At 42.0% G+C, this 27,371-nt stretch overlaps 1 protein-coding gene across 1 annotated transcript; it reads left to right on the forward strand.

The window, feature by feature from the left end:
* Window positions 1–14,166: 14,166 nt before the first annotated feature.
* Window positions 14,167–27,236, forward strand: LOC106583886 (V-type proton ATPase 16 kDa proteolipid subunit). The gene is made up of 3 exons (XM_014168511.2): window positions 14,167–14,561; window positions 25,383–25,566; window positions 25,897–27,236. Exons 1-3 carry the CDS (start codon window positions 14,489–14,491, stop codon window positions 26,099–26,101), a joined length of 462 nt encoding a protein of 153 aa, XP_014023986.1. The 5' UTR covers window positions 14,167–14,488; the 3' UTR covers window positions 26,102–27,236.
* Window positions 27,237–27,371: the final 135 nt, after the last annotated feature.

The raw sequence follows: 27,371 nt of genomic DNA on the forward strand, positions 1-27,371 counted from the left end.
CGACACTGGGCCAATTGTGTGCCGCCCTAAGGGACTCCCAATCACGGCCGGATGTGATTCAGCCTGGATTCAAACCAAGGGACTGAGATGCAGTTTCTTAGACCGCGTTCTAAGAACCCTATTCTATTCCATAAAACAACCATTTGATGCAATATCAGTATTATAACATAATCTTGTAATTTTGCTCTCACAAGGGCTGAATCTGCCGAGTTGATGTGTACGCTTTAGAATGTTTTAATTATAGCCTATGCCTGGACTTTTCTCAGTTTTATTTTACAATTTGTATTATGTTAAATATTAGTCACTATCAGGAGCCAGAGTCAGTAATACCCACATACATGTATAACTGTCACTTTAGTGTTAGTTTTCTTCAATTTGTAACTCACATTTTGCATCATTCCATTCCATTTACCTTTCTTTCCTCTGTCACGTCCATGTAAATTGTTCCTGAGGGTCGCTAGCATTAGTGGGTTGAATTAGGTTAATGTTGTGCAATAATTTGGGACATGTAGCCCATTTGAATCATTATTAAACTCAGACCACACATAGCAGGTTAAACCTGGAGCATGGTTCACGACTACTGGGCCGTTGTCATACAGTTCCATGATTAATGAGAATTAGTGTAGAGTTATAGGACTATTGTTCAACCCCTATTGTACATTTTTCCAACTTCCAAAATTTCATGGATTGAACTTGAAATTGAATTGAACTTGAAATTGAAAACTTTCAGGATGAATACAGCAAAAACCAAACGTATTTGTTTTATGATTCATACATACTTTCCTAACCCAAGAATGTGCCTAAATAATCGACAAAATCTGAATACTTTTAAATCTACCAGTTGGTGCTGAAACAAAGAATAAGATAAATATACTGAACAAAAATATAAATGCAATATGCAACAATTTCTAGGATTTTACTGTTACAGTTCATATAAGGAAATTACTAAATTTAAATTAATTAATTAGACCCTAGTCTATGGATTTCACATGACTGGGAATATAGATATGCATCTGTTGGTCGCAGATACCTTTAAAAAAAAGTAGGGGAGTGGATCAGAAAACCAGTCAGTATCTGTTGGGACCACCATTTGCCTCATGCATCGCGACACCTGTCCTTTGCATAGAGTTGATCAGGCTGTTGATCATGGCCTGTGGAATGTTGTCCCACTACTCTTCAATGGCTGTGCAAAGTTGCTGGATATTTTGCGGGAGCTAATGTAGTACATGTCGATCCAGAGCATCCCAAACGTGCTCAATGGGTGGCATGCCTGGTGATTTTGCAGGCCATGGAAGAACTGGGACACTTTCAGCTTCCAGGAATTGTGTACAGATCCTTGCAACATGGGGCTGTGCATCATCATGCTGAAACATGAGGTGATGGCGGTGGATGAATAGCACGACTCAGGATCTCATCGCAGTATCTGTGCATTCAAAATTCCATCAATAAAATGAAATTGTGTTTGTTGTCTGTAGCATATGCCTGCCCATACCATAACCCCACCGCCACCATGGGGCACTCTGTTTACAACGTTGACATCACAAACCACTCGCCCACACAACGCCATACACATGGTCTGTGGTTGTGAAGCCGGTTGGATGTACTGCCAAATTCTCTAAAACGACGTTGGAGCCGGCTTATGGTAGAGAAATTAACATTCAATTCTCTGGCAACAGCTCTGGTGAACATTCCTGCAGTCAGCATGCCAATTGCACGCTTCCTCAAAACTTGAGACATCTGTGGCATTTTCTTGTGTGACAGAACTGACATTTTAGAGTAGCCTTTTATTGTCCCCAGCACAAGGTGCACCAGTGTAATTATCATGCTGTTTAATCAGCTTCTTTATATTCCACACCTGTCAGGGGGATGGATTCTCTTGGCAAAGGAGAATTGCTCACCAACAGTGATATAAACAAATTTGTGCACAGCATTTTTAGAGAAATAAGCTTTTTCTGCTCATGGAACATTTCTGGGATCTTTTATTTCAACTCATGAAACATGGGACCAACACTTGACATGTTGTGTTTGTAATTTTGTTCAGTATAGATGGCATTCTTTCATTGATCCATATATATTCTGAACCTGTTCTCTCTATATAATCTATTGACTCTGTGGACAAAATTCGTATTAAAGGTACACTGTATTTAAAGGGATGGCTTAAGATAAATGTACTGAAAACCCTATTGAATAAACTCTGCGAGAAAATCTGTTGTCCAGCAAGTGGGAGGGTATTCAGCGGTTGAATTAAACGTATTCAGAGAGCGCAAGGTAGCCACACTTGCAGAGCATTTTATGCAACTGAATAAAGTAAGTCTGACATCCAAATACTGAGAAGTGCGTAGGAAAGGCATGCGTACGTAGGAAAGGCGTGCGTACGTAGGAAAGGCATGCATACGTAGGAAAGGCATACATTCCTAAGTCGGAATCAGACTCAAAGGAGAGCAATAGCAATGGAATCTTTTGTAGGCACTAACTCCATCATGGTTTGTTGGACAACGCCTATGGGAAACTTAATGGATTTTTTGTCGGGTTTTTGGATAAACTGCAAAAATAAGGCTTAGGAGATCTCATACATTTTGTCCAGGAGAGAATCTTCATCAACTAACGTCACTTTTTTTGAATAAGTATTTATGTAATTCAAAAAAGCACATAAAGCACATGAAGGCTTCATAATTAATAAAGGTCATATTAACTGACTGATACATTATAATCTCATAGAACAGAATGTATAAGATCTCCTAAACCTGTGTTAACAGACCTTATTTTCAACGTTAATCACAAAACCCTATTCTTTCCCCAATTATTTTCGCCACAGGAATGGCTGAACAAACCCAGAGATAAATCACTTCCTGGTTTTAGGACTACAAGCTGGCGAGCTCAGGGGCAAAAATCTGATATCAACTTTGGAGGGGACAATTACATGAAATTTTCTCAAGAGCAATTCCTGAGGGGGACACCAAAAGTAGTGCTGTAACACATAGCCTACGTCGTAATATGGTCCCGTGTGGCTCAGTTGGTAGAGCATGGTGTTTGCAATGCCAGGGTTGTGGGTTCGATTCCCACGGGGGACCAGTACGGAGAGAAAAAAAAATGTATGAAATGTATGCATTCACTACTGTAAGTCACTCTGGATAAGAGCGTCTGCTAAATGACTAAAATGTTAAATGTATATTGAGGAACCATAATTACTACAACTGGATAATTGATAGGTACAGTAGTTAACTGAAGGGTTCTCTCAAATGTTTAAATCATTATAATACTACTAATAATAATAGTTATAGCAGTGTTCCTTATCAGTCCAGTATGTATGCAAGTATTTGTATTTACAACCAGCAATACCAAGAAAGGCCAGTAGGTGCCAAGGGTACTGTGTATGGGTGCAGTTTTCGTAAATACAATGAACATGGTGTGATCTCATCTAAAATAATCTCCATTGAGAACCATCACAAAGTTGGTGTCTGTATTGAATTTACCTTTTTATTTAACTTTTTCTGATACATTTATATGGTCATTAAATATGCCACTGGCCTGAATCTACTACAATAGCTTTACAAGAACAAAAAGCTCAAAATAAGTACAGTTCTAAAAGCAAAAGAACTACTTCAATGAATAACCCAAATAAATCAACCAACATATCCTTCAAAAATACTGTTTTATCGTTCATTCAGTGTCTCAACTCTTCAAACAGCAGCTAGGGACAAGTATGTCACACGCGGTTCCGCCATGAAAACATCATCGGCATCAACAACATCCTGAGGGCCCGCCGCATCGAGTGCATGAGGGACGTGTATTCTTTTACCCCGAAAAGGGAAAGGGGGATGCCTGGTCAGTTGTACAACTGAATGCATTCAACTGAAATGTGTCTATAGTTGTCAAGATCATTTCTATCCCCCTTTATGGAGTGGCAGCACATATGTGGATATCCATGCTTTTGGAATACTTCCTGATAACAATGTTAAATAAAAAATGTGGGCTACCGAGCCAGCAATAAGGTGTGCTGCACACTTAAGCAGACCAGGCTCCAAATGATCAGCCCCTGTGGAGTTTTGTCTGATGTTAACAAAGCATCCAGTACTTCTTTATCAGTGAATTCCCGAAAAGAAAACACCTGACCAGCATTTTCAGTATCATTCAATAGATTTTCACCATCTACATCCAAACTAATCTTTTCAAGAGCTGGCTTTGAAATACATTAAAATATAAAGCCCGCAGAGATAAAATGGTGATTAAAATGCATTAATGATATCAATTTAGTCAGTAATAGGGACAGAATCTAAATTAATTTCTTGGGCTAGAGAAGAGGACACAACCCTTCAGTGATGAGGAGACACAACCCTTCAGTGACAAAATTTAGCTGGGTTCCCTGTACATTCAGATTAACATAATAATCTGATTTTGCTTTTTTAACTTGTTTTACACACAGATTTCTCAATAGCCTAAAAGACTGCCAGTCTGGGCCCGAGTCCGTGAATCTAGCTTTGGCCCAGGCAGCATCTCTGTTGTGTATGACTTCAGAGAGCTCTGGACTGAACCAAGGGCAAGACCGATTTTTAATTCTCCGTTTTTTATGAAGTGGTTCATAGCCAACTCTGGGTCAGGTATAGATGCAATACAATCAAAGTCGCCAAAATAAAGGTCACAAAAAAAGGCCTATTCATTGACATTTTTTTAAATTCCTTTGGTTGATAAAATGAGTTTTGGATCGAGGCATCCGTATATCCCTGATGCATACAATTGTCACGTCCTGACCAGTAGAAGGGGTTATTTGTTATTGTAGTTTGGTCAGGACGTGGCAGGGGGTATTTGTTTTATGTGGTTCGGGGTGGTGGTGTGTTTAGTAGGGTGTTTGATTTATTATTCTGGGTTTTGGGCACTGGTCTATGTTAATGTATTTCTATCTTTAGTCTAGTTCTTTGTATTTCTATGTTTAGTTAATTGGGGATTGGACTCTCAATTGGAGGCAGGTGTTTTCTAGTTGCCTCTGATTGAGGGTCCTATATATATGTATGTGTTTGTTTTAGTGTTTTGTGGGAGATTGTGCTGGGTATAGCTTTGTTGCCTTACCGGCCTGTTATTAGTCGTGTGTTTTTTGTGAACGTATTTATTTTGGTTTACCTTCTTTGTCCGTTTTAATAAAAGAAGATGAGTGCACATTTCCCCGCTGCGTCTTGGTCCACTTTACCCGACGACAACTGTGACAGAATCTCCCACCAACCAAGGACCAAGCAGCGGGGTAAGGAGTAACGGGATAATTATATGGACTATCGGTTGTTTTGGACGTGGGAGGAGATTTTGGCCGGAGAGGGCCCATGGAGGAAGTCTGGTGAGGACCGGGAACGCTACCGGGGAACACGGCTGGCTAGGAACCCGGAGAGGCAGCCCCAATATAAAAAATTTGGGGGGCACACGGGTAGGTTGGCTAAGCCAGGCAGTGGACCTAAGCCAGCTAGCTCCCTGTGCTTTTTATGGGGAACAGGTGGAGAAGAGAGCGCCGGAGTATGCGGAAGTGCGCATGATCTCGCCCATACGCACGCACAGTCCAGTGCGAGTGATCCCAGCCCCTCGCAAGTGCCGTGCTAGAGTGGGCATCCAACCTGGAAGGAGGGTGCCTGCGCAGCGCATCTGGTCACCGGTACGCCTCCTAGGTCCAGGCTACCCTACGCCCGCTCTACGCACGGCAACCATCAGGCCCCTGCACAGCCCAGTTCGCCTTGTGCCAGCACTTCGCTTGTGCAGGGCTACTAGTTCCATCCAGCCAGGACTTCTTCTCTGTAGCCATCCGTGAGCAGGCACTGAAAGTCAGGGTGTTCGACTTCATCCCAGAACAGGGCAAAGCATATACAACTCCTGCAGCATTGATAGCACAATAAGTCCTCCATTTGTGCTAAACCCGTGTTTGCTTTTTGCAAACACACAAAAACTTTACCAAGACCAAAAACTCACAACATCTAGGGGGATGAGTACTCTCTCCCCTCTAACACACACTTAAGTCGGAGCCAAAATCTCGTAGTCTTCGTGTGCTTGAAAGGTTTGTGGGCTTGGGTCAATTCTGAATAGAGTTGCAAATTGGTCATTAATTCCAATTAAATTCTAGACTATGAATTGAATTTGAATTGGCCACACCACAGGAGGAAGAATTTGAATTGAATTTGAATTAAAGAAATTCTTCAGTACTTTTGTATACTTTTTAGACATTTCTTCTGAAAGTAGAGCTCACAAACCAAAAGTGGTCCCTGAAAATATAGTACTACTTCACATATGTGCAGATATGTGTCATGGGAATTCTGTTCCCAATGTTCATAAACAGAACTTCAATTAGACTACTCAGTCTGCACCCCAGAGTTTGTAAGATTCTGGTTAAATGACACAGACGGAGGCCCAGCCTACAATAGTCAACCATGTTTATTCACGAGAGCTCTGAAATTCATACAATGCACACAGCCTTTTATATTACACATTTCGTCATACAAATGCCCCTCCTCTTCTCTAACATTGTCAATGCTGCTCCAATACATACATTGCTTATCATATCCTGCACATGCTACATAATCTACTGCAAGCCTAACGGTTTCTCCCCTCCCTAGGTGGGGAGACCTTCCTGTTATCAGTTTCACAGCAGTCACAAGTTGTCTGCTGTCTGTTAACAGTTCCACTTTTTCTTGAATGTCTTGCTTACATTGCTAAATCATTAAGCTTCAACTTTTCCTACACACACACATTAGTACATTCATCTTATAATCACTCGGTTATACATTTTCAGGGTGAAATAATTTAGTCAAACCTTTAATCATATAATTTCCATTACAATATGTGTACCATGTCATGCTCTCTCTCACTCTGCTGTGTCTGCATCTTGCAAGCTGTCACTCAAATGGCGAGGGGCTGAAGTTCATTGGCTCGAAACCAAATTGCTAGGGGCTGGCCCACATGGGGGGGGGTAATGTAGGGAAAATTATGCAGCACATCTTCCAGAAAAACAGGGGATTTTGTGGCTAATTGTGATAAAACATTAATTCTTCTAATTCGGAAAGTATTCAGACCCCTTGACTTTTCCCACATTTTGTGAAGTTACAGCCTTATTCTAAGATGGATTAAATTGTTTTTAAATACAATCACATGTAAAAACACATGCACAGGATCAGTACATCCAAACATCACACCTGCGGGACATGTACAGGATGGCAACAACAACTGCCCGAGTTACACCAGGAACGCACAATCCCTCCATCAGTGCTCAGACTGTCCGCAATAGGCAGAGAGAGGCTGGACTAAGGGTTTGTAGGCCAGTTGTAAGGCAGGTCCTCACCAGACATCACCGGCAACAACGTCGCCTATGGGCACAAACCCACCGTCGCTGGACCAGAAGGGATTGGCAAAAAGTGCTCTTCACTGACGAGTCACAGTTTTGTCTCACCAGGGGTGATGGTCGGATTCGCGTTTATCATCGAAGGAATGAGGGTTACACCAAGGTCTGTTTTATTTTATTTAACCAGATAGGCCAGTTGAGAACAAGTTCTCATTTACAACTGCAACCTGGCCAAGATAAAGGAAAGCAGTGCGACAACAACAACAGCACAAGAGTTATACAACAAACGTACAGTCAATAACATGATAGAAAAATCTATATACAATGTGTGCAAATGTAGTAAGATTAAGGAGGTAAGGCAATAAATAGGCCATAGTGGCAAAATAATTACAATTTAGCATTAACACTGGAGTGATAGATGTGCAGATGATGATGTACAAGTAGGGACACTGGTGTGCAAAAGAGCAAAAATAAATAACAATATGGGGATGAGGTAGTTGGGTGGGCTATTTACAGATGGGCTGTGTACAGGTGCAGTGATCGGTAAGCTGCTCTGACAGCTGATGCTTAAAGTTAGTGAGGGAGATATAAGACTCCAGCTTCAGTGATTTTTGCAATTCGTTCCAGTCATTGGCAGCAGAGAACTGGAAGGATAGGCGGCCAAAGGAGGAGTTGGCTTTGTGGATGACTAGTGAAATATACCTGCTGGAGCGCGTGCTATGTGGGGTGTTGCTATGGTGACCAGTGAGCTGAGATAAGGCGGGGCTTTACCTAGCAGAGACTTGTAAATGACCTGGAGCCAGTGGGTTTGGCGATGAATATGAAGCGAGGGCCAGCTAACGAGAGAATACAGGTCGCAGTGGTGAGTTGTATATGGGGCTTTGGTGACAAAATGGATGACACTGTGATAGACTACATCCAATTTGCTGAGTTGAATGTTGGAGGCTATTTTGTAAATGACATTGCCGAAGTCAAGGATCGGTAGGATGGTCAGTTTTACGAGGGGATGTTTAGCAGCATGAGCGAAGGAGGCTTTGTTGTGAAATAGGAAGCCGATTCTAGATTTAATTTTGGATTGAAGATGCTTAATGTGAGTCTGGAAGGAGAGTTTACAGTCTAACCAGACACCTAGGTATTTGTAGTTGTCCACATATTCTAAGTCAGAACCGTCCAGGGTAGTGATGCTAGTCGGGCGGGCGGGTGCGGGCAGCGATCGGTTGAAGAGCATGCATTACTAGCATTTAAGAGCAGTTTGGGGGTTTGTTAACAGAGTGTCCAAAGAAGGGCCAGAAGTATACAGAATGGTGTCGACTGCGTAGAGGTGGATCAGAGAATCAACAGCAGCAAGAGCGACATCATTGATGTATACAGAGAAGAGAGTCGGCCCAAGATTTGAACCCTGTGGCACCCCTATAGAGTGCCAGAGGTCCGGACAACAAGCCCTCCGATTTGACACACTGAACTCTATCTGAGAAGTAGTTGGTGAACCAGGCGAGGCAGTCATTTGAGGAACCAAGGCTATTGAGTCTGCCGATAAGAATCCGGTGATTGACAGAGTCGAAAGCCTTGGCCAGGTCGATGAAGACGGCTGCACAGTACTGTCTTTTATCGATGCCGGTTATGATATCATTTAGGACCTTGAGCGTGGCTGAGGTGCACCCATGACCAGCTTGGAAACCAGATTTCATAGCGGAGAAGGTATGGTGGGATTCGAAATGGTCGGTGATCTGTTTGTTAACTTGGCTTGCGAAGACTTTAGAAAGGCAGGGCAGGATAGATATGGGTCTGTACTGGATGGTCCATCATGGTCTGGGGCGGTGTGTCACAGCATCATCGGACTGAGCATGTTGTCATTGCAGAGAATCTCAATGCTGTGCGTTACAGGGAAGTTATCCTCCTCCCTCTTGTGGTACCCTTCCTACAGGCTCATCCTGATATGACCCTCCAGCATGACAATGCCACTAGCCATACTGCTCGCTCTGTGCGTGATTTCCTGCAAGACAGTTATGTCAGTGCTCTGCCATGGCCAGAGAAGAGCCCAGATCTCAATCCCATTGAGCACGTCTGGGACCTGTTGGATCGGAGGGTGAGGGCTAGAGCCATACCCCCCAGAAATGTCCGGGAACTTGCAGGTGCCTTGGTGGAAGAGTGAGGTAACATCTCACAGCAAGAACTGGCAAGTCTGGTGCAGTTGTTGCGGTAGGTTCCTTGTTCCTTGTCAATCATTGGCTTATTGGTGAAATCAGCAATCAGACAATATCTTTAAGTAAATCAATCAAACCTTTATTAATATAATTGCAGACAGAAGTTGACAACGCAAACATAGCATGCATGTTTCCGAGTAAGTTCTGCAAAATAAAAAAGGTCCAAGTTGCTTTAATATGCTTGCAGTCAACCCCTAGTGATGTAACTGCCTACGTCAACACCTTCTACTCATGAGACCAAGCCCATGCATATACAGAGCCCATGCATATACAAACTTGCAGGAGAGAACAATAGTCCAGTGTTTTCTAAGGACTCAGCAGTAATTTTCCACTCCCGTGTGGCTTACAGTGGTATGTCTGACTTGTCTCTTATCTCTTTCACTCCCCTGCAGGGTTCTGTGTCTGTCTATGAATCTCTTTTAGTCTTGAGGCGCTTTCTCACAGACACCCTGTTTTGACTGCAATAACTCACACATCTCTCAAACCGTTTCTTGTAAGAGGCAGAGACTAGAAAAGAACTGTGGAACAATATTAAACCTTATAATGCATATATATCTCATCTGTGGTCCAGGATCCTATAAATGTAGTGGGGGAGGGGTCGTATAGCACTTCCCCTTCTATTAATACAACATAAGCATAATCAATTATTACAATACATCAATCATTTGGTGCAGCCCCTATCATGACCCCAAGGTGACCCCATCACAGTCCATGAGGAGGAGATGCACTGCAGTACTTAATGCAGCTGGTGGCCACACCAGATACTGACTGTTACTTTTGATTTTGACCCCCTTTTGTTCAGGGATGCATTATTCCATTTCTGTTAGTCACATGTCTGTGGAACTTGTTCAATTTATGTCTCAGTTGTTGAATCTTGTTATGTTCATACAAATATTTACACATGTTAAGTTTGCTGAAAATAAATGGAGTTGACAGTGAGAGGACGTTTTATTTTTTGCTGAGTTTACATACATATAATATACCTTTATTATTTGAGCACACCCCTTCCCCAATTAGAGCCAACTAATAAACAGTAACACTGAGGCTTCTACCTTCAGTTTATACATTTTACAGACACAATCTATTTTACAATAGTTATATTTTGGTTGTTTTTAGTCCTTCCTCTGTTTCTGAAGTCCATCCAGTTTGATTTCTATTGTAACTGTGCTATTTTACAAAACTTCAGAACCTATATACATTTTACAGACCACGTTTGTTTTACTTTGGTTATCTTGTTGTTATTAGTCCCACCCTTCAGCTCCATTCAACCCCTCCCATCTATATGTTAACGCCATCCATTTTGTATTTCCATTTGCCATATATTTTTCAACTCTGCTATGATGCTTCACAAAAGTACTGAACCTTTCTATTCTAATAGCTTCTACAGATTGAAAATTAAAGATAACATTTTTTGCAAAAATAATTTGTATATTAATGATTGATTGACTATGACTTTTCAAATCACCCAGTATTGCTATCTGCAGCATTAGTTATAGGTAAATGTTGCAATTCTTCTGCCATTCCTAGACCTGTGACCAAAAACCAGCTACATATGAACAGTACCAAAATAAATGATCTAATGACTCTGCCTCCTCGCAGCAAAATCTGCAGAGCTGGGAAGATTGTATCTCCCATATATATAACATATAACATATATAACATTGCAAGAATTTTGTATAATAATTTATATTGAAAAATGTGATGTTTTGAATCCAGCGTTGTTTTGCGTGTCAATTCATAAACCATGTGCCATGGAATCGGTACATCGCAAATCTCTTCCCAACTATTTTGCAATTGTCACGCTCTGACCTAGGAGAGCTGTGTTTTCTCTGTTTAGTTAGGTACGGGTGTGATAGGTGGGTGGGCATTCTATGTTTTGGTTTTCTATGTTTTGGCCAGGTATGGTTTCCAATCAGAGGCAGCTGTCTATCGTTGTCTCTGATTGGAAGCCATACTTAGGCAGCCTGTTTTTCCCTTTGTTTTCGTGGGTAGTTGCTTTCTGTTTAGTTTGTTTAACCTGACCGAACTGTTGGCTGTCATTTTGTTTATTTTGGCTAGTGTTCGTTTTCATTAAAAAATAACGATGAGCACTCAACATGCTGCGCCTTGGTCTCCTCTATATGACGCCCGTTACAGCAATTTATATGGCACAGCTGTCAATTTTTTGGTCCTTAAATGAAATAGGTATATGTTTTTATTTATCTTAATTTTCTTTAACCATTTATGGTTACAGACAAGTTCCTTACTTTTTCCTCCTACTTGCCTCTTCCATTTTTGTGGTAATGCTGCAATTAGTTGGTTGTAATTTTAGGTAGAGCAGATCATTTCCATATGTCTGTGTTAGCTTCATGTGTGACATAACTCCACCAATCCTATTTATGATATCATTTACAAAAATTATACCTTTTAAAAAAAACAACATTTTATTGAATTTTTTTTTAATCAATTAGTATATTTGAGTTTAACAACATTTGTTGTGTTATTTGTTCTGTCTTTTCAGGTGGGTTAAACTGAAATTGCAACCAACTTTCTAAGGCTTGTTTAAAAAATAATGATATTTTGGAGATGATTTTGTTTTCAAACAACCGAAAGTGAGCAGTTGTAATATGAATAAAGGGAAAAAGGCCATTCTTGAACATCGGGTGAGACATTCTTACCAGTTTACTAGAGAACCATTTCGGATTTAAGTAAAGCTTTTGTATGACTGATGCCTTTAAGGAGAGGTCTAATGCTTTAATAATTAATCATTTCTGCCCTCCAAATTCATATTCGATATATAAATAGGCCCTTTTCATTTTGTCTGGCTTGCCATTCCAAATAAAATCTAAAATTTTTTGTTCATATAATTTAAAAAGCAGGTCACTAGGTGTAGGCAAAACCATGAACAAATAGGTAAACTGTGATATGATTAAAGAGTTAATCAGGGTGATTTTTCCACAAATAGATCCACAATCCATAGGTATGGCTGTACAGTGAAATAAGTATGCCCCCAATGCAATTCTAAAGTCTAATACATCCAGTGTGATTTCAACAGCTTTTTGTCAAATGAACAAATTGTTTTTTGATTTTATATAACATTTCAACCTCGTTTAGCATGATCTATTCAATTATGGCATAATTACATTTGTATTAATTTGCATCACTGTCAATGACATACTTTTATTTTCAAGGCTAACCGCAAAGTCCACTATTGTGGCTAGCTTCACATAGATGGCCCGACCACCATTATCAAATAAGAACTGCTTTATAAATGAGGGTTATTTTAGTTGATGACACCTAGCTAATTGAATAGATCATGCTAAACGAGGTTGAAATGTTGTTATATAAAATCAACAAAAGACAATTTGTTCATTTGACAAAAAGCTGTTGAAATCACACTGGATGTATTAGACTTTAGAATTGCATTGGGGGCATACTTATTTCACTGTACAGCCTTACCTATGGATTGTGGATCAGTCTACTCAGTGACAGTCTACTCAGTGACACCCAGAGAACCATTAGCGTCATAGCTCTTATTGCAGGACTCTGAAACAACTGTGAATTGAGCCACATTTATTGTCAACCCATGTCTATTGAACACCATTCCTGAGGAAAAACAATACTGCGTGGATGTTTTGGAGTCTGATAACTCTGAGGAGGACGTTGGGAAAAAATATATTGGGGATTGAGTAGACTGATACCTGATAAGAGAATTATCTAATAAAGGTAAATGAATCAATAAACCATGATGAATTATTAGTCATACAGCATGGTTAATGAATAATCAATGTAATGATCAATGTAGGGATCGATTAGTCTGATTAGTTCCGGAAAGTCCAGGAACCACTGGAGAGGGAAAGAAATGTGTGTATGCAATTAGTATAGAGAGATAGAGAAGCAGATGGTCAAGGGAGTAAAACCTCAGAGAGCTCCTAACCTTGGAGGAAAGGAACAGGCTGAGCCAGAAGGTGATAAACAGTGTGAGAAGTTTATGGGGGTTGCAGGTCACCAACGGATTGTGTGTAAATGCATGTGCGTAAGTAAGCAAGAACTATATAATGACTGTTTTGCTATCCTGACGCCAGAACGTTCTCATGAATAAAGCTACAGAAACCTTTTGCAGAAAGCTGAGTCCTTGCCTAATTATTTTAACCCATTGTCTTACAAACCTTGGGCATTAGTCAAGGCAAATTGACTATTGATTATTATCATCAAGATATTAAATTCCTTTAACAATACCCCATTTCATTGATCCCCAATCCTTAGGTAAAGCTGTAGAGTGCAATATGAATGTCAATACACCACACAATAGGCTGACTGGGGAGGTGATTTCACAGTCACAGTCCCGCGATAAGAGCTACAACACTAATATTTGTGTAAACTCTTCACAGTTGTGTTCTGTGGGTGTCACCGAGTAGACTGGTAACCCATTTCATTGCTTCACATTCCAACCTTGTTTAACATGATCTAGTCTAAACATGGCATAATTCCACAAATTGTAACCTTCTGCATCACTTTCATATCTTTTTTTGACATGCAAAGACCCAAACGGTGTTCCATTGCGGCACATCCCCTCCCACAACCAGGCAAGCATGAATAGACCACAGACAGCCTTCAGCGGACCATACCATTATGACTACAAAATTAGGGATATCATCTAATTTATTTGATGAAATTATAAACAAAGAAGTTCTACCTTTCTTTGCAACAAATTATATTATTTGTATTCTCACGCGAACGAAATGGACATGACACGCAGGATATTTTGGACACCCCTACATCGACATAATGGGACATGGCCAGTGGAATGATCATGTGACATTTCCCGTTTCGCCATTTTCTACCGCTACACCAGTGTTCCTGTGAAGAGGTGGCTTTTTCGGGTGTCGTCCCTGTGCTGTACCAAAGGGCCTTGCAATTGAGTGTTGAGAATCGACAGAAACGTTAACGTTTTTTTTTTTTAAAGGACGTTTGTGCGCTTTTCCCTGAACGCGTAAGAATGTCGTCAGAAAGTCCCGAATACTCCCCTTTCTTCGCAGTGATGGGAGCCTCTGCGGCTATGGTCTTCAGCGGTAACGTTAACTATCACAACACCCTCGTTCAGTCATATGTCTCATGCCTCGTTCAATCATAAGGGGTGTGTGGGTCGTATTACTCTCGGCCGAAATGTCTACTACTAAGGAATGTTGTGTTGATTATGGAGCGGGCAAGTCAAAAAAGCCAAGAGGATGCGGTTGCTTGTTAGATAACTGGCTATCATACCTGTCATGTGAGGGGGTAGGTATTCGGACTGGAGATTTCCATCGTAACAGATGACGTTTCCATTGACGTAATAAGCTGGCCAATTTCTATTGATACAGTTTGATATAGGTATTTTTGTGTTAACTGGAGACATCCAATTCGATACTTTAAATAACGATGGTTGGTAATCGTGTCGACTAGCAACAAGATGCCTATCTGCTAATCAGCTAATCAGCTTGCTCACCTGTGCTGCTCAACCACAGAACAATGAGCCAGATGTTTCACCATACATCTGAAGCACCCGGTTGCATTTCCATTCGCCACCAAAAATGGTTATTTTTATTTATTTTATTTAACCTTTATTTTACAGATGAGCCCAGAATTACATAACTTACACACATCGATGTAAATACAAAATGCAAGCAGAAAGGACATGGTCATAAAAAAAAAACACATTCATCACTAATAAAGTCCTCAATCAGCCTCCTGAATTGCACCAAAACATTTTGAAGATTGTTTCACAAATAAGGTCAAATCAAATTTCATTTGTCACATGTGCCGAATACAACAGGTGTAGACCTTACAGATGGTACTAACCGTGCCCTTACAAGCCCTTAACCAACAATGTAGTTTTAAGAAAAAGGGGGGGGGGGGAAAGAAATAACATAACAGTAGCGAGCAACAATAAAATAACAGTAGCGAGGCTATATATAGGGGGTTCTGGTACAGAGTCAATGTGCGGGGGCACTAGTTTGAGGTAATATAAACATGTAGGTAGAGGTAAAGTGACTATGCATGGATAATAAACAGATTAGCAGCAGCGTAAAACTGGGGGGTGGGTTTGGGACAATGCAAATAGTCCGGGTAGCCATTTGATTAACTGTTCAAGAGACTTTTTGCTTGAGGGTAGAAGCTGCTATGCCTTTTTGACCAAGACTTGGTGCTCCAGTACCACTTGCCGTGCGGTAGCAGAGAGAACAGTCTATGGCTATGGTGGCTGGAGTCCTTGGCAATTTTTTGGGCCTTCCTCTGACACCGCCTGGTATAGAGGTCCTGGATGGCAGGAAGCTTGGCCCCAGTGATGTACTACACTTTGAAGTGCCTTGCGGTCGGAGGCCGAGCAGTTGCCATACCAGGCAGTGATGCAACCAGTCAGAATGCTCTCGATGGTACAGCTGTAGAACCTTTTGAGAATCTGAGGACCCATGCCAAATCTTTTCAGTCTCCTGAGGGGGAATAGATTTTGTCGTGCCCTCTTCACGACTGTGTTGGTGTGCTTGGACCATGTTAGTTTGTTGATGTGGACACCATGGAACTTGAAGCTCTCAACCTGCTCCGGTACAGCCCCGTCGATGAGAATGGGGGCGTGCTCGGTCCTTCTTTTCCTGTAGTCCACAATCATCTCCTTTGTCTTGATCACGTTGAGGGAGAGGTTGTTGTCCTGGCACCACACGGCCAGGTCTCTGACTTCCTCCCTATAGGCTGTCTCTCGTTGTCAGTGATCACTGTTGTCACCTGCAAACTTAATGAAGGTGTTGGAGTCTTGCTTGGCCAATTGTAACACACAAACTGTATCTCCCGTCATAAGCAGAACAAGTTTCATGGTGGATGTTGCCTAACGCATGATTTCAGACCATGTTCATGGAAATCAACTTAAAAAGTTATTTCAGGTAACACACAAACTGTCCCCTGTTGCATGCAGCACTAGTTGCATGGTTGATATTGACTAAAACATGATTTTAGACCATGTTCATGGAAAGTGTTTTAAGAATGTTTATTTGCAACTCAGTGTCTCCCTTCAAATACTAAACTAGTGGAATTGTGGGAGTTGCCTAACAATTGATTTTAGACCATGTTCATGGAAATCAGCCTAAGTTATTTCAGGATAGACAAACAATTGTAACACAAACTGTGTCTCCCGACATATGCTGAACGAGTTGCATTGTGGATTCTCTGCTGTTATGTTTTGGAAGAACCTAACCATTTAGCTAGATAGCTAACTAGCTACTAAATTTGCAAATCAAATGCACAACTGCAGAGCATTTACCACATTTTAGACAATTAATTTGATATAAGATATCTAGCTGGCAAACATTTAGTTGTTTACTGTAACTCGATCACCTGCCGCGTGCTGCACAACAGTGAGTGACTCACAAGGCTCCGGTCTCTCGTCGCTGTGTGCTTGTAAACAACAACCACCAGGTGACTACCGGTAAGCTTCATAATGAAAAATTATGTGACGGATGAAATGAAGAACGCAATGTTCTTCATCTCCTAACGTTTTGCAAAAGTTGAGTGCGGTATTTACTTAAAAAGTAGCTACAAATATTCAACTGTATAGTTTCAATGGTATTGACACAGTAAGACTGAGTGACTGACAAGCCATCTTCTAATGCAGCACCTGACTAGCCATATTCAATCAATAGCCTAGATGGTGCTAAATTCATTCGAGTTAGGGTACCCTCTTCATTTGATCAGATCTGTGTCATTCATTTCCTCTCCGTTGGTAGAGCATGGCGCTTGCAATGCCAGGGTTGTGGGTTCGCTTCCCACGGGTGGCCAGTACGAAAAAGTATGAAAATGTATCTACTCACTAATGTAAGTCGCTCTGGATAATGTAAATGTAAACTACAGCGTTTTATTTGCCAAGGTCAGCGATTAAATATTGTCGCATTAACCGAAAAAAGGCCTTTATAAGACTACACCAGAGATGGTTCATAACGTTGCCCTTCTGTCGCGTTCAAAACAACTGGCAACTCTGAAATCTCTGACTTCCAAGCGTTCAAGACAACTGTGAACTCTTAAAAATAATTTTGGAACGGTCGTCCAACTCGGAATTCCAAGTCGGAAACTCTGGCATCTTTCTAGAGCTCCGACTTTCGACATCATGATTTTACCTTGTTCTTTTCTGAGTTCCCAGTTGTCTTGAAAGCACCTTTCATACTGGCTTTGACTCCACTCTCCAGAACCAGTCATTCACCCGCAGTCATATGACTCACAAGCTTAGACAGCCAGGGACTTTCCACCCATGCATACCTCGCCTGAACTGTGTGCGCGCAGTGAAGTTAACCTCTATGGGCTAGGTGGGACGCTAGCGTGCCACCCGTGGTGCACTCCATCAACAGCAGGTGCATTTCAAGAGCGGCAAATTTGAATCCAAATAAATGTCAAAATTCAAATTTTTCAAACATACAACTATTTTACACCCTTTGAAAGATAAACATCTCCTTAATCTAACCACGTTTTACGATTTCAAAAAGGTTTTACGGCGAAAGCATAAATTTAGAGTATGTTAGGACAGTACATTTACAAGAGTTGTGTGTAATGTTTTGTCAAGTCAAAGACAGGGTCACCAAAACCATAAAACCAGCTAAAATGATGCACTAACCTTTTACAATCTCCATCAGATGACACTCCTAGGACATTATGTTAGACAATGCATACATTTTTAGTTCTATCAAGTTCATATTTATATCCAAAAACAGCGTTTTACTATGGCATTGATGTTGAGGAAATCGTTTCCCTCCAATAACCGGCAGTCAAGTCAGCGTCACAAATTAAATAATTAAAATTAGAAAACATTGGTAAAATATTATATTGTCATTTAAAGAATTATAGATTTACATCTCTTGAACGCAATCAACTTGCCAGATTTAAAAATAACCTTACTGGGAAATCACACTTTGCAATAATCTGAGCACTGCGCCCAGAAAAATACGCGTTGCGATACAGACTAGACGTCATGTTGGGGAGATCTAAAATCGAAAATACTATGTAAATAATCCATTACCTTTGATTCTCTTCATCAGATGTCACTTCCAGGTATCACAGGTCCATAACGAATGTAGTTTTGTTCAAAAAAGCTCATCATTTATGTCCAAAAATCTCCGTCTTGTTAGCACATGATCTAAGCCAGCCGGACTTCTCGTCATGAACGAGGGGAAAAAATATATTTACGTTCGTTCAAACATGTCAAACGTTGTATAGCATAAATCATTAGGGCCTTTTTTAACCAGAACATGAATAATATTCAAGGTGGATGAATGCATACTCTTTTATAACGTATTGGAACGAGGGTACCCAACATGAACTCGCGCGCCAGGTGTCTAATGGGACATCATCGTTCCATGGCTCTTGTTCGGTCAGATCTCCCTCCAGAAGACTCAAAACACTTGGTAAAGGCTGGTGACATCTAGTGGAAGCAATAGGAAGTGCCAAAATATTCCTCAGCCCCTGTGTTTTTCAATGGGATAGGTTTAAAGGTAATACAACACATCAGGTATCCACTTCCTGTCAGAAAATGTCTCAGGGTTTTGCCTGCCAAATGAGTTCTGTTATACTCACAGACACCATTCAAACAGTTTTAGAAACTTTAGAGTGTTTTCTATCCATATATAATAAGTATATGCATATTCTAGTTACTGGGTAGGATTAGTAACCAGATTAAATCGGGTACATTTTTTTTATCCAGACGTGCAAATGCTGCCCCCTAGCCCTAACAGGATAAAGATGACTTTCTCTGAGAATCCGCAAGCGGTTTCGAAGACAGCTGAATGTGGATAGCTTAGCCTCAGAGCCTTCATGAGCAAAATATTTTTATAACTTACCCAAGATAAGACCACATCCTGTCGTTTCCAATGGGAGAAAATTAATCAGTGGGTAGAACAAGCAAGGAGGTGGGCAGAGCCAAGCATGAGCTAGGGTGATCCTATTGGCACATTCTAGCATGTATTTGCATATTTCTGTTAAGGAATGCATACTCTGAAGTGAAGATGTGAAACAACTCAATTCGCCCTTGCACTCCTAAACAACGCAATCTTTTTAAACTGGCAAAGGGTAAACCTCTACAAAACTTAAGTCCACTGTTCATAACATATTATAGTTTGAGGAACAGAAAACTGTATTGAGATCAAATGTTTCATCAATGAGAAAATTAGCAGGAAGTCGTCCAACATCCATCTTCTCCCTCTGCCCGCCACTGGGCTTCCTTTCATCATTTTAGGACGTTAAAGGATGTTGCTCTAGGTGGTCAGTCCACCTCACAGGAGCAACATAACAGCCACAAACTCACTGAGACAAATCAGGCGCACCTTTAGACCTGCATTCGGTGGCGCCACACAGACTGGCGAACAGCCAGCAACACTTCCCCCCCACACCACTTCTCTCCCAAGAACTGCATGCAGATTCACTGAGCTATGCCCAAGCTGTACAGTCAGAGAGGCCCCATGCAGAGTTTGGAGCGTCGCTGGCCACACTGCCCTCCACACTACCCTCTTCAATTCCCCCTACAACCTCCCTCCCATGCTACCAGACCAGGCCCGCCTCAGCAAAGCTCTACCAGACCTGCCCCATCACAGCCCAGCTCTACACAGCTACGACCACTACCCTAGGGTCTAGAAAAACACTGTTGAGGGTAGTGCACCACATGATGCAGTACCATTCACATCATCAGTCCTCATATGCTGAATGTTTGGAGCTTCGCCAGCCACACTGCCCTCCTCAATTCTCCCCACAACCTCCCTCCCAGGCTAGTTTTAGTTACCCTCCCTACTCCCAACCCCAGGACAGGCCTGGGACACTCCCCCCCCCCATTGCAGCCCCAACCCTGCAACAGGATTCCACACCAAGGCCTCCTGTGAATACTCAGAATGGAGAATTGGCAGCCACCAATCCCCTGCAGCAGCTCCACTCCCTTGGTGGGAGCTTCATCAGGGTGGACTGAGCTCTGCTAACACTTCTCTCCCAGTTCCCGCCCCAGCCACTACAGCCAGCAACTTGAGGGAGGTCTGTCAAATGCGCAGTCTACTCTGCTCTCAGCTGGTCAGCAAGGGACCTCTGCAGAGTCTCAGCTCACTCAAAAAATAGCTGCAGGTGACCTTATGCCTGTTAGCTCTTATGGGAATGAGCTTAAAATACCCCCTCTGACTTTAAATCACATGTGGGGCTTGGGATAATGCACTTTAAATGTGCAAAGTATGATTTCAAAAGTTGACAATTGACATTTGGGTACAGGACTTGTGTCCTGGTTCTCTCAGAAACATGGTTAAATGGTTCTATATCTGATGATAGACATTGAAGTAAATGATTATAATGTATTTAGATGTGACAGATTACAGAAAGGTGTAAGAGTGGACATATGTCAAATCAAATTTCATGGCATCCCAATCTTTAAGTATTTCTGTTCTCAAGAAATGTAAAACACCTGGTTGTAGAGGTGCCCATCAACCAGAATTATGGCTGACCGCAATTAGTCGACTGGTCGATTGTTTGGTCGACCAAGATTTTTTTTAGTTGAGCAAAGGCAAATATACAGTGCATTTGGAAAGTATTCAGACCCCTTGACTTGTTCCACATTTGTTACGTTACAGCCATATTCTAAAATTAATTCAATAGTTTGCCCCCCCACAATCTACACACAATACCCCATAATGACAAAGCAAAAAAACATTTCCATAAGTATTCAGACCCTTTACTCAGTACTTTTTGAAGCACCTTGGGCAGCGATTAACCCTTGGCACACCTGTATTTGGGGAGTTTCTCCCATTCTTCTCTGCAGATCCTCTCAAGTGTTGTCAGGTTGGATGGGGAGGATCGAAGCACAGCTATTTTCAGGTCTCTTCAGAGATGTTTGATCGGGTTCAAGTCCAGGCTCTGGCTGGGCCACTCAAGGACATTCAGAGACTTGTCCCAAAGCCACTCCTGTGTTGTCTTGGCTGTGTGCTTAGGATCGTTGTCCTGTTGGAAGATGAACCTTCGTCCAAGTCTGTGAACCTGAGCAGGTTTTCATCAAGGATCTCTATGTACTTTGCTCAGTTCATCTTTCCATCGATCCTGACTAATCTCCCAGTCCACGCAGCTGGAAAACATCCCCACTGAATGATGCTGCCACCACTATGCTTCACTGTAGGGATGGTGCCAGGTTTCCTGCAGACGTGACACTTGGAATTCAGGCCAAAGAGTTCAATCTTGATTTCATCAGTCCAGAGAATCTTGTTTCTCATAGTCTGAGAGTCCTTTAGGTGCCTTTTGGCAAACTCCAAGTGGGCGTCATGTGCCTTTTACTGAGGAGTGGCTTCCGTCTGGCTACTACCATAAAGGCCTGATTGGTGGAGTGCTGCAGAGATGATTGTCCTCTGGAAGGTTCTCCCATCTCCACAGAGGTACTCTGGAGCTCTGTCAAAGTGACCATCGGGTTCTTGTTCACCTCCCTGACCAAGGCCCTTCTCCCCCGACTGCTCAGTTTGACCGGGCAGCTAGCTCTAGGAAGAGTCTTGCTGGTTCCAAACCTCTTCCATTTTTTGATAATGATGGAGGCCACTGTGTTCTTCGGGACTTTCAATGCTGCAGACATTTTTTGGAACCCTTCCCCAGATCTGTGCCTCGACATAATCCTGTCTCGGAGCTCTACGGACAAGTATTTTGACCTCATGGCTTGATTTTTGCTCAGACATGAACTGTCAACTGTGGGACCTTATATAGACAGGTGTGTGCCTTTCCCAATAATGTCCAATCAATTGAATTTACCACAGATGGACTCCAATCAAGTTGTAGAAACATCTCAAGGATGATCAATGGAAACAGGATGCACCTGAGCTCAATTTCGAGTTTCGTAGCAAAGGATCTGAATACTTAAGGTTTTTCAGTTTTTTTAATACATTTCTAAAAACCTTTTTTTTTTTTTTTCTTTGTCATTATGGGCTATTGTGTGTGTATAGTCGTGGCCAAAAGTTGAGTGACACAAATATTAATTTTCACAAAGTCTGCCTGACTTTGTATGATGGCAATTTGCATATACTCCAGAATGTTATGAAGCGTGATCAGATGAATTTCAATGAATTGCAAACTCCCTCTTTGCCATGCAAATGAACCGCCCAAACCCAGCATGCCCCACGCTGATATTTGTGGAGATGTGAAAAATTGGCTACATGGCTAATTAAAGTACTGTGGATGATAGACTGGTTAAACCGAGTGGCACAGTGGTCTAACACACTGCATCTCAGTGCTAGAGGCGTCACTACAGACAACCTGGTTCAAATCCAGACTGTATCACAACCGGCCGTGATTGGGAGTCCCATAGGGCGGTGCGCAATTGGCCCAGCGTCGTCCGAGTTTGGCCAGTGTAGGCCGTCATTGTAAATAAGAATTTCTTCTTAACTAACTTGCCTAGTTAAATACCAGACTGGCCTCACCCTTTGGCATTTTTTCACTTCCGTTTGACTAGGTTAGCTCTACTGCCTTCGGGGTTCAGCACTGCATGGCTATGTCCCCATTATCTCTCATTCAGGGACTAGAATTAACACCTGTCAAATGCGGGTAGATTTTGGCATTGGCAGGTCAAATTCACCAGCCACGTTGGCGGGTGGTCAGTCTCCACAGTGTGAGCATTTCACTTGTATTTGTGAATAGAAATGGTCAAGTATGATCACATTTATGGAAACATTTATTCTGCAGTAGCTATTTTCTAAGTATTTCTGCAGTTTTGTTTCATAGCTGGTAAATGAATTGCAAAAAGTCAAAGAACTACAAAACGTATAGCCTATCTCACCTTGCGCTTCAACACTGCATGTGAAGAGCTGAGTTGAAAGATTCATTTTTAGAAGCGTTGCACACGCATAAGTTGGCCTAATTTACTTGAAACAAAAGTTGACTGAAGTGAGACTTTGTCCTTGTCTCTTGGCTATTTACACTGAACAAAAATATGAACGCAACATGCAATGTTTTGGTCCCATGTTTCATGAGCTGAAATACAAGATCCCAGAAATGTTCCATATGCACAAAAGCTTATTTCTATCAAATGTTGTGCCCAAATGTGTTCATGTCCCTGTTAGTGAGAGGCCACTCTAAAATGTTCACTTTTGTCACAACACAATGCCACAGATGTCTCAGGTTTTGAGGGAGCGTGTAATTGGCCTGCTGACTGCAGGAATGTCCAACAGAGCAGTGGCCAGATAATTCATTGTTAATTTCTCTACCATAAGAATGTATTTTTTACCCTTTTTCTCCCCAATTTTGTGATATCCAATTACGATCTTGTCTCATCGCTGCAAAGGTCGAGTCATACGTCCTCCGAAATATGACCCGCCAAACCGCACTCCTTAACACCTGCCAGCTTAACTCGGAAGCCAGCCGCACCAATGTGTCAGAGGAAACATTGATGACCGAAGTAAGCCTGCATGTGCCTGGCCTGCCACGCCACAAGGAGTCAAGTAAAGCCCACCCCGGCCAAACCATCCCCTAACCCGGACAACGCTGTGCCAATTATGCCCCTCCATATGGGACTTCCGGTTGTGACACAGCCTGGGAACGAACCTGGGTCTGTAGTGACACCTTTAGCACTGCGATTCAGTGCCTTAGGACCACCCACTGGCTCTCCAGTGGGTGGTCCTGGCTCCCAAATGGATGGGCCTATGCCCTCCGAGGCTCCCCTGCCCAGTCATGTGAAATCCATAAATTAGGACCTAATGAATTTATTTCAAACGACTGATTTCCTTCTATGAACTGTAACTCAGTGAAATGTTTGAAATTGTTGCAGTTTTATATTTTTTGTTCAGTATACGTCTCCCATGCCACCATCAAGACAATGCTTTTTTAGGTTTGTGGGAAGTAATGAACAAGTGTACACTTCAGGAGAAAGGAGATATTGGGACACACACCATGTCTTTCTCTGGCTACATCCTGGAGTCTTTCTCTCAGTGGCTCTTTTTTAAAATAGTTATTCCTTAAATCCTCGCATCCTCGCTCCTCACTGAAAGAACTGACCAAGCCATCCTAATGTTTTCACCATAGTTTTCACCATGTTGTTTATACCTGTCAAGTCTTTGCCAATCAGTACAGTTGAAGGGGAGAAGAGGACAGATTTGTTTTTAAAGCAATGAAGGCAGCCATATAGGCTCTCATGAATTTGGGAACCTTTGCAATTACAGAAAGGTGTGAGCCTCAAGAGTTAAAGGGATAGTTTGGGATGTTGGCAATGAAGCCCTTTATCTACTTCCCCAGAGTCAGATGAACTCGTGGATACCATTCTTTTGTTTGTCTCTGCGTTCAGTTTGAAGGGAGTTGTTAACTAGCTTTAACACAATTAAACACAACTAGCATTAGTGCAACGACTGGAATGACTGTTCCCATAGACTTCCAGTCATTGCACTAACACTAGTTAGCATTGGCTCGTGAATGTACCTTTAACTAACTTCATACTGGACGCAGAGACATGAACTTGTGGATACCATTTGGATCTGACTCTGGGGAAGTAGATAAAGGGCTTCGTTGACAAAATCACAAACTATCCCATTAAACACACAAAATCCCCAACCTCTTTCTCCACCTTGCACAAACTCCTGAAACCATTGTGATGGGCATTACCAATGTGCTAATGCATTTGTTGATCTATTGAGTTTTCTTCATAGATGTAAAGATTTAAGATGTTTTTCCTAGAGCTACAAAGCGTGAAAAGGGAAGCTTACCTGTGATTGAAAACGGGCTTTGATCAACAAGCGCAAACACTACTGTCAAACTCCATTGGTTTTAATACCCACACGCTCTATAACAATCTAATCTCTCGTTCTCTTTACTTGAAACAATTGTGTTCTGTTGACAAAATAGGATGGTCTTGGAATTCTGTCTTTTTGAAATTCTAAATTCTCCTTCTCCTCCAGCGTTAGGGGCGGCCTATGGCACGGCTAAGAGCGGCACGGGCATCGCTGCCATGTCGGTGATGCGGCCGGAGCTCATCATGAAGTCCATCATTCCTGTGGTCATGGCAGGTATCATCGCCATCTACGGGCTGGTGGTGGCGGTGCTCATCGCCAACAACATTTCAGAGAAAGTCACCCTCTACAAGTAAGAGCTCAGAAATTGACGCTAGTTACCCATTCTCAAGTCTACCGCTAGGCACTGCATGTCTGAAGCGATCTGATTGGTAATATGGTATTGGCTCCACTTGATAGGATTGGTGGATTTTTCACCATTGTTTTTCAGAAGTGTTAGCGATGTCCTACATCTGTAAACTGATGGTCTGCAATCTCTTTGGGATGCTTTGACTGCAATTGTTTTAAATAAATCTTCCTCCCTCCCCATCTCTTTCTCCCTCTCTCCAACACGCATCTCCATCCCAACTTTCTTTCTACCCTCTCTCCATCTCGCTCTATCCCTCACCTCTCTCTCATGTAGGAGTTTCCTCCACTTGGGTGCTGGGCTGAGTGTGGGGCTGAGTGGGCTGGCGGCTGGTTTTGCCATCGGCATTGTGGGCGACGCAGGCGTTCGGGGCACAGCTCAGCAGCCCAGGCTCTTTGTGGGCATGATCCTCATCCTGATCTTCGCAGAGGTCCTAGGGCTCTACGGTCTTATCGTGGCTCTCATCCTCTCCACGAAATAGAGAAAGAAAGAAAAGAACAGTCCTTCTGTCCATCCATGCGTGTACGTTGAGTCAACGCTACGTCATCCATTCCATATATAAACAACTAAGAAATAAAGAACAAATTGTAGAGCATGCCTTTACGCCCGGTTCCAAATCAACTCCCTTTAGCCACTTCTTTCCTCGTGACACTACTTGATGGTCCTTTGTAGATCTAATAGTTTTGAATAAGTGTTAGCAATATGGTAATAGTAAAGCCACATACCTACCTACTTATATTGCTTATTCATGCCTGTCAGATCTACGAGGGAGGCATCTTGAGGTGTTATGCATGGGGTTGCTTTGGGATTGGGCACAGCATGGGGTTGCTTTGGGATTGGGCGGGAAGCGAAAAGCGTCCTCTTATCTCTTTTCATGTACAGTCGTCCTTGAGTCCAGCAGTCAACCCCTTGTAAATGCGCTTTGTAAATGTAGTGACGCGTTCCTCCTGTCCGTGCTTGAGTATCAGTTTACCTCCTTCCTCCCAATTTCCTTTAATTTGTGTGTCTGCTAAATGGCTTTTATTATTCCTTCGTTTTTTTCTGAAGAACTGACTGTTTGGACAAATCATTTTAATTTTTCTGGGGACCATTTTCACATTATAGGACCAAACTAATAAGAGGACATGGATAACTATTTTTTGGTTTGGTTGTTTTTTCACTAATTATTTATGAAGATTTTGAAATGTTAATAAAACTGTTTAAATGGAACAAAGTGTTTATCAAGTGTGTGAGAGAGATATATGTGTATAGCTAGATTAATTGCACTGTGGGTTATTGTTCTAAGTTCTTGGAGTTCCTCTGGATGCATGTATCCAGTTGTTACTATGGAGACTGTCTCTGATGTCCAGATGTGGGAGTTAATGGTGTGTTTGTTTATGGCAGCGGGCATGTGAATGTGTGTTTTAACTCGAATACATAATTCTCAACACTCATTCGTACCGTTGACCTGTAGTACTGGGGTGTAATCATTACTCCAAATGAAAACTAAACGGAAACCGTTGGGTTTGTAAACAGGTTCCGTTGCAAGACGTAATGAATAAACCCCAGCCGTGTGGTTGCAGATGCTCACTGTCAGGCCTCGTCTAATTTCCAATTAAATCTCAACCTCCAAATGATGTATTTTCTTGCATTATTTAATGATTTTCTGAAGCAATGTTAGAATGGAAGAATAGCTCGCTCTTTGGTTTTTTTGGGGGGGGGGGGGTTCAATGCTTTGTTCAAGGATTCAATGGCAGTAAGTAGCACATGGA

The sequence above is a fragment of the Salmo salar genome, chromosome ssa23 (assembly GCF_905237065.1).
Source record: "Salmo salar chromosome ssa23, Ssal_v3.1, whole genome shotgun sequence".
Classification (NCBI taxonomy): Eukaryota; Metazoa; Chordata; class Actinopteri; order Salmoniformes; family Salmonidae; genus Salmo; species Salmo salar.

Excerpts from the sequence above, each read along its gene's own strand:
- LOC106583886 (XM_014168511.2), top strand. The coding sequence starts at position 14,489 with ATGTCGTCAGAAAGTCCCGAATACTCCCCTTTCTTCGCAGTGATGGGA. Across the intron at positions 14,562-25,382 it reads TGCGGCTATGGTCTTCAGCG|CGTTAGGGGCGGCCTATGGC; the intron begins GTAACGTTAACT and ends CTTCTCCTCCAG. Across the intron at positions 25,567-25,896 it reads GAGAAAGTCACCCTCTACAA|GAGTTTCCTCCACTTGGGTG; the intron begins GTAAGAGCTCAG and ends TCTCTCATGTAG.